The following is a 17,432-nucleotide window of genomic DNA, read 5'->3' as shown; positions in this document are numbered from 1 at the left end:
TAACATGACGTCATGGATCAGAGCGAAAAGGCCTTGTGCTATCTAGGTGGGGTTGGACTAGCTGCACCAGTAGTGACGTCGTTGCTCACCGCCGCAGCCGAGCGCGCGTGCAGCAGTTTTCTCTGGCTCCGAAATGGGTAGGCCACGCGTCATACGTACTCCTTACGAGCAGGCAGCTTTCGATCAGCAACGCCGCGAGCAAAAGCGGGAACGAGCTCATAAACGCCATGCCTATGCTGCAGCTCGGGCACAGGAACAGGCTCTTGCAGCCAAGCACAAGCAGCAACTGCGTACTGAGGTTGCGGCAGCCTACCAAGCCGTCATTTAGTGAATCTTCGCGATTAGCTCAGTGATAAACACCGGGACCGCACGTTTCATCTTCGCTAGCTAATCATCTGTACAGAGTGCTTGGGCGGTGATTTCTTCCGTATCACCACGCGACGTGGTAGCCCAGTAGCTACGGCATTGCGCTGCTAAGCTCGAGGTCGCCGATTCGACACCGGCAGCGGCGGCCGCATTTCGATGGGGTCGTAATGCAAAAACGCTCGCGTATTCATAAATTTAAGTACACGTTAAAGAACCCCAGGTGGCCAAAATTAATCCGGAGCCCTCCACTACAGCGTGCCTCATAATCATTGTTAGCTTTGGCACGTTAAATGCCAGATTTTATTTTTTTTATTTTTTCACGTCTGTACATTATCGAAAGTATTTCTGGACATTAAGTGCAAAATAAATGCACGTGTGACATAAATGAAAAATGAAAAAAAAAAAGCTAGACCTGACTTGATTTCTCGACGGCTATAAGAGAACCAAAGCGTATTAGTTCGTACTAAAATAAGCCTACGTAACATTTATTTTCTTCCTGCTTCGCTAACCGCTGTGTGCAATGATGTTGGCTGAGGGTCCCGCCTAGAAATTTTGTATGACCGGACCATGGTATAAGGCAGCGAAATCTGCATCATTACACTACCTGGATACAGTGCTGAAAAGTGGCAAGGTATGCGGCTAGCAGGGCTTGTCTTTAAGGGGCCTAGCTAATAAGCACTCAGTTCGTATGCAACGTGCGCTTGGAGTTCAATATGAATGAGTTACACAGAGGAAAACCTAGGGACTACGCGACACGCTTCCTCAGCAACCTTAAGAGAATCCAAGCATATCAGCTCGTACTCATACTGTTCAACCTACCACTTCTGTTTTCTCTTCTGCCTGCTGTATATGTATATGTTCTGTGCTATATATGTATATGTATATAATACATGTATAGTGCTGTATATGTTCATCATACCGTGTTGGTGAAGTAGCGCACTGACGAGGACAAGGTGAAGACACAAGAATACACGACACTCGTTGCACTCGCAAGTACTTTATTTCAGAACAAATACTTCATATTTATATGCTTGCGCACCTTCAGACGTCAAAGATAAGCAAGGAAAGATTAAAAGCATTTTTAAATTAATTTCCCCACTTCACATGTCCACCTTTGTATTGTGGAATAATGTTACGCAAAGACAATAGTCCGGTATATGTTTAGGCTCGAAGGTAGCTCCGGTACTACGGTATTTTTCTAGGTAATGTTGACAAAGCAATTGATACAAACCTTAACGGCCTTGCAGCAAGGGTTTTCCGTTTTGTATATAATTTTTGGCTATAGTCGAACATGGTGTTTTGGACATAAGAGTGGAAGAGGTCTTGAAAGTGTTCAAGGACAACAGCCAAGGACTGGCCTTCCCTGTTGAGTTGCCGAATAATAGCAAGGTACAGTTTTTTGGTGTGGTGTTCACTACCACACCGGACCATGTTTGCTGGTCATACATCCATGATCAGAAAAGCCCTTGCTTAGCTACGATTCGGGACACTCAAAAGTCGTAAAAAGTGGCACAGCTTTTTCATGCCTGCGAGCGACCTTAACTAAGTCTTGCCCGTAAAAAATAAAGTTTCAGCCAACAAGTTATCAGGCTAAAGAATGCAGGATACTAAAGACTTGTGCTATGTAGATCAGCCTATAAGTTCATTCGTTATGTGTGCAATGACTTTCAGAAAGGGCGTAATAGAAAAGAGAATGACAGCAGAAAAATTGTATCAATACCATATGCACACAAGATTGCGCATAACCTAAGGAAAACGTAGGTAGCAGATGTGGCCTTCAAGTAGTTTTTTCAGCCCCTAACAAACTGGGTAAAATATTGACGTACTGGATCGCAGAGTTTCAACAAGAATAAATGTACATGGTTTTAGGAGCACGGTCAAGCATAGGAAAGAGGGTCGTCTGTTGTATACTGTTTGCCCATATCTTGTGGAAAAGTATACATCGGCCAAACGGATCGGTGTGTAAACAGAAGACTTCTGGAGCACAAAAGGTCTCTGGGGGAAAAAGTAATTCCCACATTAAAGGGCATTGCTCACAACATGGGTGCCGGCCGCTTTACAATGACACTACAGCTCTCTTGCGCAATAATTAGGGATGAGCTGACCAGGGAAATAGTGGAAGCTTTTTACATTTACAAGAGAAGAAAGGATTGTATCCGTCAACCATCTGTTCTTCTGAGCCACTGTGAGGTTGCCTTGTTGAAACACTAGAAAAATATGTGTAATAAAGAATTTCGTTAGGGGTGCAACAAATAGAATAGGATTGCACACCATGATAGATATTTTGCCTATCTCTTAACCCTGAGTATGCGCGGGGAAATGAATTTAAAAAATGCTTTTTAATCTTGCATATATTTGACGTCTGAGGGTGCGCAAGTATATATAATATGAAGTGTTTGTTCTGAAATATAGTTGCGAGTGCAACGAGTGTCGTGTATTCCTGCGTGTCTTCGCCTTTTCCTTTCACCAACTCGGTATAATTATTAATCACCAACTCGCCCAACTTTCCACATTGTCGTATATGTTGTTTACTGGTTGGTATATAGTATCAGGTAAATATATTCCACACAAGACTTCCGTATGCCAATGTGTGTAATTGCGGATACTGCGCTAATGTGGCTGCTAGCGTGGCTTTTGTTGTTACGGGTCCTAGCAGCTGCTAGCTGATAAGCATCTGTGCCTAACGAGCCCCGAACGCCCAAAATTCTATTTTTTTGCAGGTGCCAAGCCAATATACGTCTTAGGCCAGGCGGCCTACTGCGTGGGCGTGGCTCTGCTTGCCATTTTCCGCACCAAGGCAGCCGTGCTGCTGGTGTCCCCCGCGGCGGGTCTCTTGTACGCCACCCAGTTCACAATGCCTTTCATCCTGGTGGCGCACTACCACAGCTCGAAAATGGTATGCGCCAGAACATCTTGTTTCACATCATTACCTGATGCGGAATTGCCGCACATTCACAAGAAACAGAGTAAAGGAAAACTGACCGGCTTCGCTGGCTCAGTGGCAGCGGCGTTCTGCTGAGCACGAAGGCACGGGTTCAATTCTCAACCGCGGCGGCCGCATTTCCATGCATGGAGGCTAAATGCAAGAACGACTGTGTGCTTAGAGTTATGTGCACGTCAAAAAAACACAGACTGACAAAATCATTCCGGAGCCCTCCACCACACATAAAAACTGGCCGCCGATAAGAGCAGTTAGACAAGAGACGCACCTTGTTTTCACTTCGGTGAAAAGCCCTTCATTTCAAGCTTTCAGCAGCCTCTGTTCATTTGCTGTAACCAACTGCTGCAAAGCCTCCTCGGGCGTTTTATCTTTGAGGTGAAGTATTCTTGCGGCGCCTGTTTCCTATACTCCGTTTCATACATCAGCTGCAACGCTGTGGAGGCTAAAGATACTTTTTGCACTGTCTGCGTTCGCACTTAGAAACAGTTCGGTGTCTTTTGACGTATTTTTGTGAAAATGTTCTTTATATAAGCTCATTACTGAATGAAAATAAGAATTTACCGTTAGAAGCAGGCAAACCATGCGCTCATTCGGCTGCTAACACGTTGTTTTATACCGATTTTCTTTTCCTTGCTTTTTATTTGCATCCCGGTCGCGGCAGCTTCACGTGCATGCTCGTGCGAGCACATGCCGCTGGCGCCCAGCGAGGCATAACCGGAACGCGCGGAGTGATAAAATTTGGAGACCGCACTACTTGCGTAGCTTCCACAGCGTTGCACCTGACGTATGAAACGGAGTATAGCTACAGGAAAGCCTATAGTCTACTACGGCTTCGCGTGCAATAAAATTTGCCTCCATGCTCCCTCTCTACGCATCGCAGGTGGAGGCTGGCGCCGACTGGTCCGAGCGCGGCCTGGGCACCGATATCGCGCTCGTTAGCAGCATGATGTTTCCGGCGCAGTTGCTTCTGTCGCTGTGCGCTGGGCCCATGGTTCGTCTCTTCGGAGGGACGCCGACTGTCATCATGTACGGCGCGGCGCTGGTCAGCGCCTGCGGGGCGCTGTGCGCCACGCGCGTCACCTACCACAAATTGCGCTGAACGTATACCACGGAGGAATGAACGCTTTGTGTGGCGCGATTCCGTGGGACATCATCGGCGCCGTGACCTGAAACCACGTGCGTGTGACCGCTGCAATTGACGGGAGAAGGCACACGCGCCTAAAGCGCAAGAAGAGCGGCATGCTGCGCTTCAGCCGTTTCTTCCCCAGAAACTCAATTTTTGAAGCAAAGTGAGAGTTTACGGAGGGTAATGTAGAACCGGTTTCATTGACAGTCGACTGTTTGTCACCTACTGCGGTTCCAGGTTGCGAATTTTTGACTGATACTTTTGCTCTCCACATTGCGAAGAATTATGTGCGCCTCTTTCTCCTTTTATTCCCGTTACCCCTTTCCCCAGCACAGGGTAGCCAGCCGGTATTTACACTGGATAACCGCCCTGTCTTTCGTTCCCTTTTGTCTCTCTCTCTCTCTTTTAATGTGCCACCCACCGCTTCCAAACGACAGTGCAGCTTACCGCAAATGTTTTTCATCGGCTGGTCTTCTCAGCAATTATCGTGGTTGCTTTAAACGGTATAGCCATATCCCACCTCACCTGAAAGATATGTATATATGTATGCGTCGCCGCTGAATAATTGTCTTTATTTACCAGAGCATCATTTACCATATCATACCGAACATAGCCATCCGCAGTCATCTCCTGAATGATGAGAGTTGCGGCGCACCTGTGCGCTGCATTCGCAATGCTAGTCGCATTTGACAAGTAGTAACCTAAAACACAGCAAATGTCTGCTTGTAGCACAGCCCATGATAGCCCCGTTCGAGCTCGTAAACGTTATTCGAAACGACCTCATAAATTTGTTACATTAGGACCTAACTTTCAGAAGCATCGTCAACTGTTTAAAGCGTGCAAGCAAATAGAAATGAATGAAAGCAAAGAACAGCGACCTCTGTTCCAGGCAGCAAACTTTAATTTACGCAAGCATACGAGTGCATCTGTGATGTATATAGCTCAGGAACGCCGCCTGCTTATCTAGAATGTGTTGTGAAGCGTTAGGCGCGCTCACTACACCAGCTCACATATTCATGCGTTCCGCATATTGAGCGCCTAACAGCACGGATGCAGATTTGGAAGCGTTGGTCGCAGGTTAGATATTCGGCGACGCTGTCTGAAGATATGACCCAACGTGAAGCAAGTGCATGAGACTGATGCTAAAACAGTATATTTGCGCATCATTTACAGGCATTGTTACGTATAAATGGCACCGACAGGGTTCACCTTAGTTCCGGTCTTGCGTTCATTAGGAACGCGACAATATCACTTACAATAATAAAGAATGCTTTGCTAAACTGCAAGCGGCCCGTACTTAGATGCTGACAGGTAAACGCGTGGATCATAATCAGGACGAGGAGTATCCGTACGTGCATCTGCATTAAAGACGCGAGCCAACTATGTCGGGCGCCACGAGTGCAATATGTAACTCTTGATAGTTACGTCTGCGGATGACCTCTCCAGCGCTGCGCTCACTATGCTGACAAGTTAATGGCAGTGCCAAGTTGTAAGATTACCGCTGCAGTAAACAAGCCACTACCTCTATACCGGCCTTGTTCTGTATGTTTTTGCGCATCCAGAAACGGCCACATGCTCCATATTCCGAGGTTGAAGTATAGGTGTGCAAAGGATGCTCGCAACTAACGTATTGAGTTGCTCAAACCCGCGTTGTACCTGAGTTCAAAGGTACCAGCACAAATAGGGCAGTGGTAAAACCTAGTCTCGACAGGGGAAATGACTGGGCGCTGTTGCGTCGTGGCGAGAACCGCTCTCAATGCGGCGGAGGCGGCGCACGAGACGGCGCAAGAATGCCGTCGATACATAGCACGCTTTCCGCGCAGGGCGGGGGTAACCTGTCGGGAAGCTGCACAACACAGTTGCAACAGTGAACGCGGCGCTGCGGTGCGCGCTGCCCATGAGTCTGTGATCACAAAAGACGCGCCTTCGTCGCGCAACTTCCCAGTTTTAATCCCTCGCTCGGTTTTTTACCACGGATTTTAGTCCAGGCAGCTTCCATTTTCCCTGTAACAGCCATATTTCGTCCTATTGTGAAATAAGTACTGCCCTCCCCGGAAAACTTGGCTGCAACGGCGCTTTTTGTGAGGTTACGACAAAACGCAGCTGTCAACCTCCGCATCCGCACAAACAAATTTTACGACGCGCCAAGGAAGGACTCTACATATCGTGTTTACCGAAGGCCACCTGGAAAATCCATCAAGCCAGCCACCTGAGTTCTACGTCCAGAAACTCCGGATGAGACAAACTCGCGCCATATTTAGAGTACCGCGCAGAGGAATATATCACCCTCGTCGGTACAGTCAGTGTCGGGAAGTACTGAGATGTCGCTGTAAAATGCGGAATGCCGCATGCATACCTCTTTGAAAACCTGTGTAAGTGTTGCGTTAATATAACAATGTGCCAAAAGGGCGGAAATGTGCCCCAACGTAGCGTTTACAGTATTCACATGTGTTTCCGGTGTCGTTTGTGTGTTTATCTGTCTCCGTTTCGTTCTCGTAAATTGTCCGGAAGCTGTGCACAGACGGGGAAGCGCAAGTGTTTACATTGCGCGCGAAGGAAAACGAAACTTTAGCTCCGTGAACGAACCTCAATGCATATGTTTGTCTTGAGTTCCAAAATAAAAACTGCGCGCTTTGCTTTTTTTTTCTACTTTCAGGGGTCATCCAACAATACGATCACATCATCTCAGTCAGCTTGTTTTTAAATGTTGGTGCAAATTGTGCTGAGTGGTGATACAGCATACACTTTTATGCAAAGGTGGCTCCTGCCAGTATACCAGCTGCCCGTAGCATGCTAACACACGCGCTGAATAATAAATGGTGACCTAGCAACGACAGGACACGTGGTGGTGTAGCCACGAACGAGCAGCAAACATCTACGATCCATTATAAAATATGAAGACTCCAAATAAACAGACACACACAAGAGAAGAAAACGGGACTAGCAAACTAGCCCAACAAGAAGTGATTTTAATCTACGATCCACATGCGCTTTACTACTTCAATAATCACCCGCGGTGTCGCACTGCGGGTTCGCATGTATAAGCTCCGTCTGATTTACTGCCGCGCTATGCAAACCGTCAACCAGCATGCAAACACGTGCATGTTCATTAATTGTTTACGACTAACTATGTAAGGCGGAATGCAAAAAGAAAAAGAATCATAATAATCTGAGCAACTCCAAGCGACGACAAACATTACCTTGGTTCTGTTCAGCTACGTGGCATTTGCATATGTTTAAGATGGCGTGGGACACCCTGTACATGGGCGCCTATGCTCACTTCTGCGCATACTGATACCAAATATATCCGCCTAAAAAGATTTTTCGCGTAAAGTACAGCTCCTGGGTATTCAGCTTCTTAACATTTATGTTTCAGTCTGGCGCTATTTTATCGTAAAAATGTTTCAATTATGGACAAATTTTCACATCTTGAGCGGCTATAAAATGGAGGAATGGTTAATAACCGGCTGATGCTACTTTAGGTAAAATAACGCCTTCAATGTCCTGATAAAATTACGTGTTGATATTTTTATTAATGGAACGCAGTGTTTGGCAACGTGTCTTACGGTGCATACTTTTGTGCCTTACAAGAAAATTTAGGCGGCGCTTGAGCCGGGAATTTTTTTTATTTTTTTCGGGAAAGCAATTCTTGGGATTGGGGGGGGGGGGGGGGACTTTTCGTGCTGTACGCAAGCGCCTAACATATTTTTAGAGAAATCGCAGATGATCAGGCGCCAAGGTTGGCGTGGAATGACTCTGTAGACAGCGGCCGCAAAAACACGGAACGCTGCTACCAGATTGCACCGTGATGTTAACGTTGATGGCGAGAACTCCAGTACAGTGCTAATTAAAAGTTCTAAATTAATTGGAGGTGTGAAAATAATTGCCACTCAGTCCTGTCACGGGGCTCTTAACACAATTGCCGGCATCCCAAGTTAAGGCGTACGAAGAGGGTGCCCCATTCCAACCTGGATCGCGCTTGTGTTCGAAGTTCGCATGGTTCTCGGAACGCGACCTTATGACAGCTTCGGCCACGCACGCACTGGTTTCTGCAAATAGTTTGCAACATTTATGCCATAACGCACGTAATTAGTTTGTTTAATCAAGTCTACCACTGCCGCTGCGAGACAAAACATAATGATAATTTAAGCAGGTGCTGGCGAAGCAACCGTTGTCAATCATAATAAAGCTTATATGATGATGATTATGATGGCAATCAAGCCGAATTAGAGCTAGTTCTGGCTTCGAAACGCCGGCCCAAGTAATTTCCCTCATTACAGCAAAGTATGCTCGCTACAACTTCGACAACACGAAGCATGTGTACGGTTAATCTCACTAAAAGACAACATGCAGCGTCAGGAATATGTAAGCAGTTTGTTTGCACAACGAAGAGGACTTATCGAAGCACCCTGCATTATCAGGATGAAGTTTAACAAAACCCGCCTGTGCGCACCATCCAAAGTAAGTCGGAAATACACTATGGAGACGGTGGAGCAAATGCTTTCTCACTCTCTCTTTAGATCGCATGGTCGAGAGAGATCAAGCCAAAGCATTACGTCAACTAATGTTGCGACGAAGCATACTTCCAATTTATACCAGGGCGCATGTGCAACACTCATAAAATTATGGGGTTTTACGTGCCAAAACCATTTTCTGATCATGAGGCACACCGTAGTGGAGGACTCCGGAAATTTCGACCACCTGGGGTTCCTTAACGTGCACCTAAATCTAAGTACACGGGTGTTTTCGCATTTCGCCCCCATCGAAATGCGGCCGCCGTGGCCTGGATTCGATCCCGCGACCTCGCGCTCAGCAGCCTAACACCATAGCTACTGAGCAACCACGGCGGATGATGTCGTCATTTTCCCATAGTTAGATTGAACCATAGGTAGTAGAAAATTGAAGTTGCGTGCAAACCTGTTATTATTGTGTGCACGCACGCACACGCAAACACACGCACACGCACGCAAACACACGCGCACGCGCGCAGACACACGCACACGCACGCAAACACACGCGCACGCACGCAAACACACGCACACGCACGCAAACACACGCACACGCACGCAAACACACGCAAACACACGCAAACGCACGCAAACGCACGCAAACACACGCACACGCACGCAAACACGCGCACACGCACGCAAACACGCGCAAACGCACGCAAACACACGCACGCAAACACACGCACGCAAACACACGCACACGCACGCAAACACACGCGCACGCACGCAATCACACGCGCACGCGCGCAAACACACGCACACGCACGCAAACACACGCGCAAACACACACGCACGCACGCAAACACACGCACACGCACGCAAACACACGCACACGCACGCAAACACACGCGCACGCACGCAAACACACGCGCACGCACGCAATCACACGCGCACGCGCGCAAACACACGCACACGCACGCACACTCACGCAAACACACGCACACGCACGCAAACACACGCGCACGCACGCAAACACGCGCACGCGCGCAAACACACGCGCACGCACGCAAACACACGCGCACGCGCGCAAACACACGCACACGCACGCAAACACACGCGCAAGCACACGCGCACGCACGCAAACACACGCGCACGCACGCAAACACACGCGCACGGACGCAAACACACGCGCACGCACGCAAACACACGCGCGCGCACGCAAACACACACACGCGCGCGCACGCAAACACACGCGCGCGCACGCAAACACACACACGCGCGCGCACGCAAACACTCGCGCACGCACGCAAACACACGCACACGCACGCAAACACACGCAAACACACGCGCACGCGCGCAAACACACGCACACGCACGCAAACACACGCACACGCGCGCAAGCACACGCGCACGCACGCAAACACACGCGCACGCGCGCAACCACACGAACACGCACGCAAACACGCGCACGCAAACACACGCACGCAAACACACGCGCACGCACGCAAACACACGCGCACGCACGCAAACACACGCACACGCACGCAAACACACGCGCGCAAACACACGCAAGCACACGCGCACGCGCGCAAACACACGCACACGCACGCAAGCACACGCGCACGCACGCAAACACACGCACACGCACGCAAACACGCACACGCACGCAAACACACGCGCACGCACGCAAACACACGCGCACGCACGCAAACACACGCACACGCACGCAAACACACGCAAACACACGCGCACGCACGCAAACACACGCGCACGCACGCAAACACACGCGCACGCGCGCAAACACACGCGCACGCGCGCAAACACACGCACACGCACGCAAACACACGCGCACGCGCGCAACCACACGCGCACGCACGCAAACACACGCGCACGCACGCAAACACACGCACACGCACGCAAACACACGCGCACGCACGCAAACACACGCGCACGCACGCAAACACACGCGCACGCACGCAAACACACGCGCGCAAACACACGCGCACGCGCGCAAACACACGCACACGCACGCACACGCACGCAAACACACACACGCACGCACGCACACGCCCACACGCATGCGCACGCACGCACACACGCCGCGCACACACAAATACGGTGCAGCCATTTGTTCGGCAAATGGCTCTGCCGATTTTGATTTGGTTTGTTGCATTTCAAAGAAGAATTCAAGATCTACCGATTCTAGGATTAGGCAGTCATTTTTTTTAGAGGAATTATTGAAAATTGCAAAATTTAAGAAAAAGCAGGGCCTTACAACGGCCCTGCTTCGCCATTCTGTGCGCTTCACTAAAACGGACAAAATTGATGTCTTATACATCGCTCCTAAATATGTCACTAATATGTGAGTAGAGATTCCGCAAAGCTATCGTAACCACTGTAATGTATACGTAAGCTGTAAATTCATAAAATTTGTCCACTTCAGATATACTAGCAGATGCAGTTTACAGAACTGCGACATCTGTCGGTGGTGCAAAGGTACGGTTTTGTCAATTTTTTGCTTCCATTTCTTTAACTTGTCAGTTTTCGTAAAAAGTCATCATCAGCCTACTTATGTTCACTGCAGGACGAAGGCCTCTCGCGTAAAAGGTTTGAGACACTAAATCAAGATTCTGCTTCCTGCTGTCGGTAAAGTTAAAATTCCCTCTTAATTACAGTCAATTTCATTCAAATCTGCTCAGAATTTGCCTAATGAGTGCATTTATGCGTTTCTCGTGCATTTTAACGGGCAAATCTGAGCCGACTGGGCGATCCACCAACATTTATTTCCTGGATTCCCACAACCGAACCGCTTTGTATTTGCAGCTATATATGTTTATGACACATGCGCTGCAAACAGCCATACGCATGTGTTCCATTAATTTTCCCGTCAAAAAGCTGCAGCTGTCACTTGTCCAGAATTGCGGTGGAAATGGCCCGAAGCGAGTTGCAAAGAATTTGTTCACCGCAGCACGTTGCCGCAAGTACGGCGCATTGTACCGGGTGTCCCACGTAACTTGAGCCAAGCGTTAAAGATATGCAAATGCCACGTATAGCTGGACAGAACCGGTAATCTTGCTTGCCGTCGCGTGGAGATAATTTTTTTTCGCATTCCGCCTAATTACATAACTATAGTCTCAATTAGTCAATCAACTTCTCAAATATAATTACCTGAAAAGTGTCAATGAGAAAATTGTGGAGCAAGATGAAAAAATAAACTAATACAGCCTTTTGTTGCTCAATACGTGATATGAAAGTGTTTTTCCGAGCGTGAGAGAAACTCGCGAACACACGCAAAGTGCCTCGAGCGGCCGGTCGCGCGGTAATTTTTCGTGCATTCGCGGGCTGCTTTCACGCTTGGAAAAACACTTTTATGTAGCACGTATTGAGTTTTTCATGTTGCTCTACAATTTTATTGCGATAGCAATTATATGGACACCCCAGGCACATTTTTGCCGTCGGCATCGCCATGATGTTCCGTATGAAGTCCAAGGGCGATAACGCCATTGCCGCACGTCCTACGCTATAAAGCCCAGACCACACGTACGCTTGCGGACGCGCGCAAGCTCGCGTCCGCGCGCCCACGCATGCGCAGACGGTGCGGCATGGCTCGTACGCGTCGAAACGCGGCGTGATCTCGGGAAACAGCTCCTCGCTGTTGTTATCGCTAAAGTTTAGTTATCGCGCGCTTGGGCTGCCTCGCGGCGGCGCGCCTGGCTACGCAGCTACGGCACGGAACATTCAACTCTGTGAAGCAGATGTATATCATGCAAGAAAGTGCTTCTTCTTTCCTTTTTGTGCTGATCTAACAGTTCTAAAATATAACAGTTACGTTTATATTTATCGAAGCATTTTGAAACACTGTCAATAACAAAGTACGGAGCGGCGTCTGCGAGTGAGCCCAGTGAGCGCGCGCTGTCGCAAGTCTTTGTGGATGCAAACCGCCATTCCTCGCGAGGCGCGGCAGGCAGCAGGCGCGCGGACGCGAGCTTGCGCACATCCGCAAGCGTGCGTGTGGTCTCAGCTTAAGTGCGAGAGGAAGAGCGCGAGGGGAGCCGGCGATCGCGACTCAATCGCGACCGCGGGAAAGGGGGAAGGAAGTGCGCCGTCTTCCGTCGCGCGCGAGGCACCTAACGTTGAGAGACACTGTGTGTGTGTGTGTGTAGGGGGGAGGGGGAGAGGGGGCGTTGCAACTGTGTATGGCGGCTATGCGCGGTCGCGCGGCGGTATATTGAGAGCGACCTGCTTTGGGGGCAGTCTAGGTGCGTCGACGGCTCGTAGCTTTGTACGTGCTGCTTTCTCGGCGTTCAGTTTGCGTTGAAGCTATAGACAGCCAGAAGGTCACTTCGCTCGCTACTGCTGCCGCGCTTGCTCCCGCCAGCGTTTTGACAGCGAGCGTCCGCGGTCCTTGGTGTGATGCGTTCATGTTTGCTGTGCGCACTGACACCATGCTTGTTAACTTAGCAAGCGAATGTTTACAAGTTCATACGGCCGATAAAAGTACCATCCTTACTTCGTATGGCTGTCTGCTAATTTGCTATCGCAATCGAGGCGTTGCCTTTCGGGTGGAAAAACTTTTTTCTCACTAACACCTTTAATCTAATCATATTTGAGAAGTTGATTAATTAATATTAATTACGTAACTAGGCGGGATGCAAAAAGTGAGTATCTCCAAGCGACGGCAAACATTACCTTGGTTCTGTCCAGCTACGTGGCATTTGCATATTTTTAAAGTTTTGCTTAAGCTACGTGGGACACCCTACATGAAAAAGAAGCGAAATTCACTGCACACAGAGCCAATAGGAAAGTTAGATACATTGCACTGTTTGTTTACACATGCTGTAGCTGGTGCAGACACGCTACCAAATTTTATCACATATGTCTATAAAGAGCAGCACACTTGTCCCATGATGAGCGCCATTTACCCTTGAGGAATGTGCAACTAACATAAATGTATAGAATGAACTGAGTAATTCAGTAAATCTATGTACTGCCGGCACCGATTACCCAGTCGACGTTTTCTCCTTGTTAGCTGTTCATAATGTTCTGTTCTAGAGCAATGTAAATGGTATGCCACAAATATATAACTCATCGTTTCTCTCTGACGAGCTGTATACGAAAAAAAAAGAATTGACAATCACTTTAGCATACAAGAAAGTACAGGCGAAAGCCTGCGCACTCAAGAAACATTCATTAAATTACTTGACATTCTCATTCGAATGGATTGTTCTTATTACTTGTTTTCACCCACAAATGCCTTAATTGATGCTACCTTAATTAACTTCACCCTAATTAACATCAAGGGTCGAGGGCTCGATTGCCTCAATTAATTCAATTTTAAACTGCGCCTTAACTAACTTCTCAAAGCCAAAGGTTGTGGGCTCGACATCTACGTAAGCTCGAGGATTTGACTCCCACCTATCAAGTGCCTGAATTAACTCTATCCTAATTGCCTTTTTTGACATGCTTAGCGGCACCAGAGCCAGCTATGGAAGATGATGACAAACGCGCGAGCAGTGACTCGAGCACGTCTGCGCGAGGCGAGCTCGCACGACTTTCCGCACCGCACGCCGCGTTTTGCAGGCCGTTGTGGGTATAAGCCACTTAGGCTTTCGTCTTAAAAGTGAAAAACTCTGGCTGTAGTCATCACGTAGACAGGGTGCAAGTAGTTCGCAATGTCTTTAACCAATGGCAAGGTTCCTCACAGCGCTGCTGATTTGTGCAGCTGTTGTCACGCTTAAAAAATCTCGACAGAACCAGCCTTCGGTTGACAACGTCATAATTGACAGCTCGCATATTACAAGAGGCGCACTGCAGCTTTTAGTGACAAACGCGTCCCTCGGCCACCACATGGTGGACCTTGCCGAGCAAGGGGAAGTTTACTGAGCATTATACCATATTGAATCACAAGACACGACGAGCTCGACTTTGTAGAAAAGTGCCACAGTACGACGAGAGACGCACAGTGAATTTTGAGGACGAACGAAACCCGTATTTCCTAATCGTCAGCTAGAAAAAGCGCGCTAACTTTTTATAAATAATTTGTTGCCATGCTACATGCCTAACGAGCCAAGCGCTAGTTTGCCCTAAGGGATTCTTAAGGGTGCTTCATTCTCTTTTAAATGCGTAAGCATTTCGATGCCTTCTCAACGAGGAAGACCGTCTGTCTGCCCGTCACTTAAGACGATCGCTTTCGAGATAGGGGCCGCAGCAGCGAGCGAATTCACCTTCCTGCTGCCACTCGCTTCAATGCGAACGAAGCGTCAAGAACAGCGCTCATGAATCTATCAGCATTCGGAGCACTGTGTCCGCATCGCCAATCACATCAAGACAGGGCCCGCGCGTCTCGCTTCAACACGAACTAAGCTGTGGGAACAACCTACACAAAGCAATCAGCACTCGGAGCACTATTTCTCCATCACCGATTGCATCAAGACAGGGCCCGCACATCTCGCTTCAACGCAAACTAAGCTGCGAGAACACAGAGCACACGAAGCTATAAGCACTCGGCGCACTCTGTCGTCATCGCACATCGCTTTCAAGATAGGTCCCGCGCGGCCTCGTCATATGCAGCTGCCGCCAGAATATGGTTGATATGACCCCCACTTGATTCTTCCATGTTTTCTGCATGGCGACATGGTACTGCTTTGTTGGATTCAAACTGGTGTTGTGTACACACCAGATATTGCGGCCAAAATTCAGACCTGTGCGCTTCAGTGCCATAGCAACTACGGCCACCATTGTGCCTGAACTGCAAGATGCCCAACGAAAAAACAAATTACGCTACCAGCTCTGGGACTGCACAGCAACTACAAAGAATGCAACAACATTTTACATTGCCTGATGCTACTGCCAACTTTGATAGACCACTGGATACTTCTGGAGGGGCCAGTTTTCAAATCTGTCTGAATTATAAAATTTGTATTATTATGCTCACACATAAGCACGAAATCCCAACCTCCCAAAGTAAACAATGTCACAGACCTGCGAAACTGACAGGACTCCTTTTGAATGCGAGGACCACACAAGAAAAAGAAAACTTCTAAATAAAACACTAGAATGTTTATTTGCAGTAAGTTTTGTGAAAGGCTGTGAGTAAAGAGGGAATACAACAATCTCAAAACAACCAAACAAAGCACTGATGCCATAGTGGATCACCGAAAAGATAAATCACATGCTCCTAAGATCCTGGTCCTCCTACTCCCTACATTACCTAGCACACCTTTACTTAAATTCAAGAAAAAAATATCAATGCACTTAAAGTGAGCAGTACCGTAAATAACATACGCAACTGTCATATCACAGCTTAGAAGGTCACTTGAGGCTTTATAAGACAGCTACAGTCTGTTGGTTTGATGGAAGTGGGGCACACACACACAGAAACAAATAGAACAAAAGCATAACAAGAAAAGCAGAAACAGTTGTTGCAATCAAGCAAGCCTTTAAAATGTTTTCTTATGCTGCTCAATCACAAATTGTACCATCTAACCTTACTCACACTAAAACAATGGCTGCCCTAAAAGACGAGAGGATCGAGAAAAAATAAAAAGCAAACAACAGTAAACATAATGCAACCACTTTGCTTGTGAGACGAGAAATGTTTGTACATCATCACCGGGAACGCCAGTCATGCTACCGATGTCGAAAATGCATCATCCCGCTCCTACAAATGCAATATGCTTAACTAGACAAGGTAAGGAACTCTCCCATAACTCGGCTTCAACTTAGTTTGGAAGTTTTGCACAGGCTTTTTGCCAACAAGAGAGTCGCAAATGATGAGGTAACAAAGATCCCTGCAGGAATGGATGACATCAGCCACCAATTTTTGCCTGCAAAAAGAGAAAAAGACATTGGAGGGCATAAAAATTCAAGCATGTGGGAACATAAACACCTCAAATAAAATCTGAACACCATCATACTCGTGCTAACAGCACAAGCACAGACAGTCTTCATGGTATGTTCTACTAGGTAAGCTAAAATACCTTTTATGAATCTGCCTCCTGAACACCACTAACTACTTTGGTATGCTAGTTATATCCTGCTAGTGTGCCGTTTCAGAGTGGACTATTTGTATACAGTTGTAGAAAAAACTTGTTTGTGATGTGGTCCTGTACAAAGGGTTGCGGGCCAGAGACTGCATTTTCTTAAGTTTTGACTGGTTGCCGGGATAATCTAGTTTTGTTCTCGCAACCTGCATGGATGTTCTCATTAAAGTGCCTGCATAACGGCTCTGGCTTTTGGCTCAAGGTCCCTTGAACATTGCCGACAACTGGAGCTAAAAGCATTTCATGCTTAATAACAGTAGCACAGGGCCCTACACATAACAGAACTGGCTAAAATGGCACTAAATGTGAAGATTAAGCCAGAGTAAAATGATAGGTCAGTGTAAGTATGTAAATGACAAACATAGCCACATCTCAATGACATGTCCTGTGAATAGACTAGTGAAGAGTAGTAAACCACTGATAATATTGTAGATATTGCATCTGCATATGAATGTTAAAGAAAGTGCCGAATTATTAATTTTTGTGGATTCTTCTGCAGAAAAGCTAGC

General features: G+C 47.7%; 2 protein-coding genes across 5 annotated transcripts in view; one reads left to right on the top strand and one right to left on the bottom strand.

The window, feature by feature from the left end:
• Window positions 1–7,082, top strand: part of LOC126531178 (membrane-associated transporter protein-like) — a 74,130-nt gene extending 67,048 nt beyond the window's left edge. For both annotated transcript variants that reach the window (XM_050178603.3, XM_050178605.3), the window contains exons 5-6: window positions 3,087–3,262; window positions 4,188–7,082. In XM_050178603.3, coding sequence (XP_050034560.1) covers window positions 3,087–3,262; window positions 4,188–4,406 — 395 coding nt within the window. In that variant the 3' untranslated portion in view covers window positions 4,407–7,082. The remainder of the gene's footprint in view (window positions 1–3,086; window positions 3,263–4,187) is intronic.
• An 8,836-nt stretch (window positions 7,083–15,918) lies between these two features.
• The window catches only part of Gk1 (Glycerol kinase 1), a 53,289-nt gene continuing 51,775 nt past the window's right edge, over window positions 15,919–17,432 (bottom strand). For 2 of the 3 annotated variants that reach the window (XM_050178601.2, XM_050178602.2), the window contains exon 17: window positions 15,919–16,707. In XM_050178601.2, coding sequence (XP_050034558.1) covers window positions 16,598–16,707 — 110 coding nt within the window. In that variant the 3' untranslated portion in view covers window positions 15,919–16,597. The remainder of the gene's footprint in view (window positions 16,708–17,432) is intronic. The other variant, XM_055071010.2, reaches the window with a different exon arrangement.

Source organism: Dermacentor andersoni, chromosome 5 (genome assembly GCF_023375885.2).
Source record: "Dermacentor andersoni chromosome 5, qqDerAnde1_hic_scaffold, whole genome shotgun sequence".
NCBI lineage: Eukaryota > Metazoa > Arthropoda > Arachnida > Ixodida > Ixodidae > Dermacentor > Dermacentor andersoni.
Note: the sequence above shows the minus strand (reverse complement) of the source record. Positions and strands in the feature narration are given on the sequence as shown.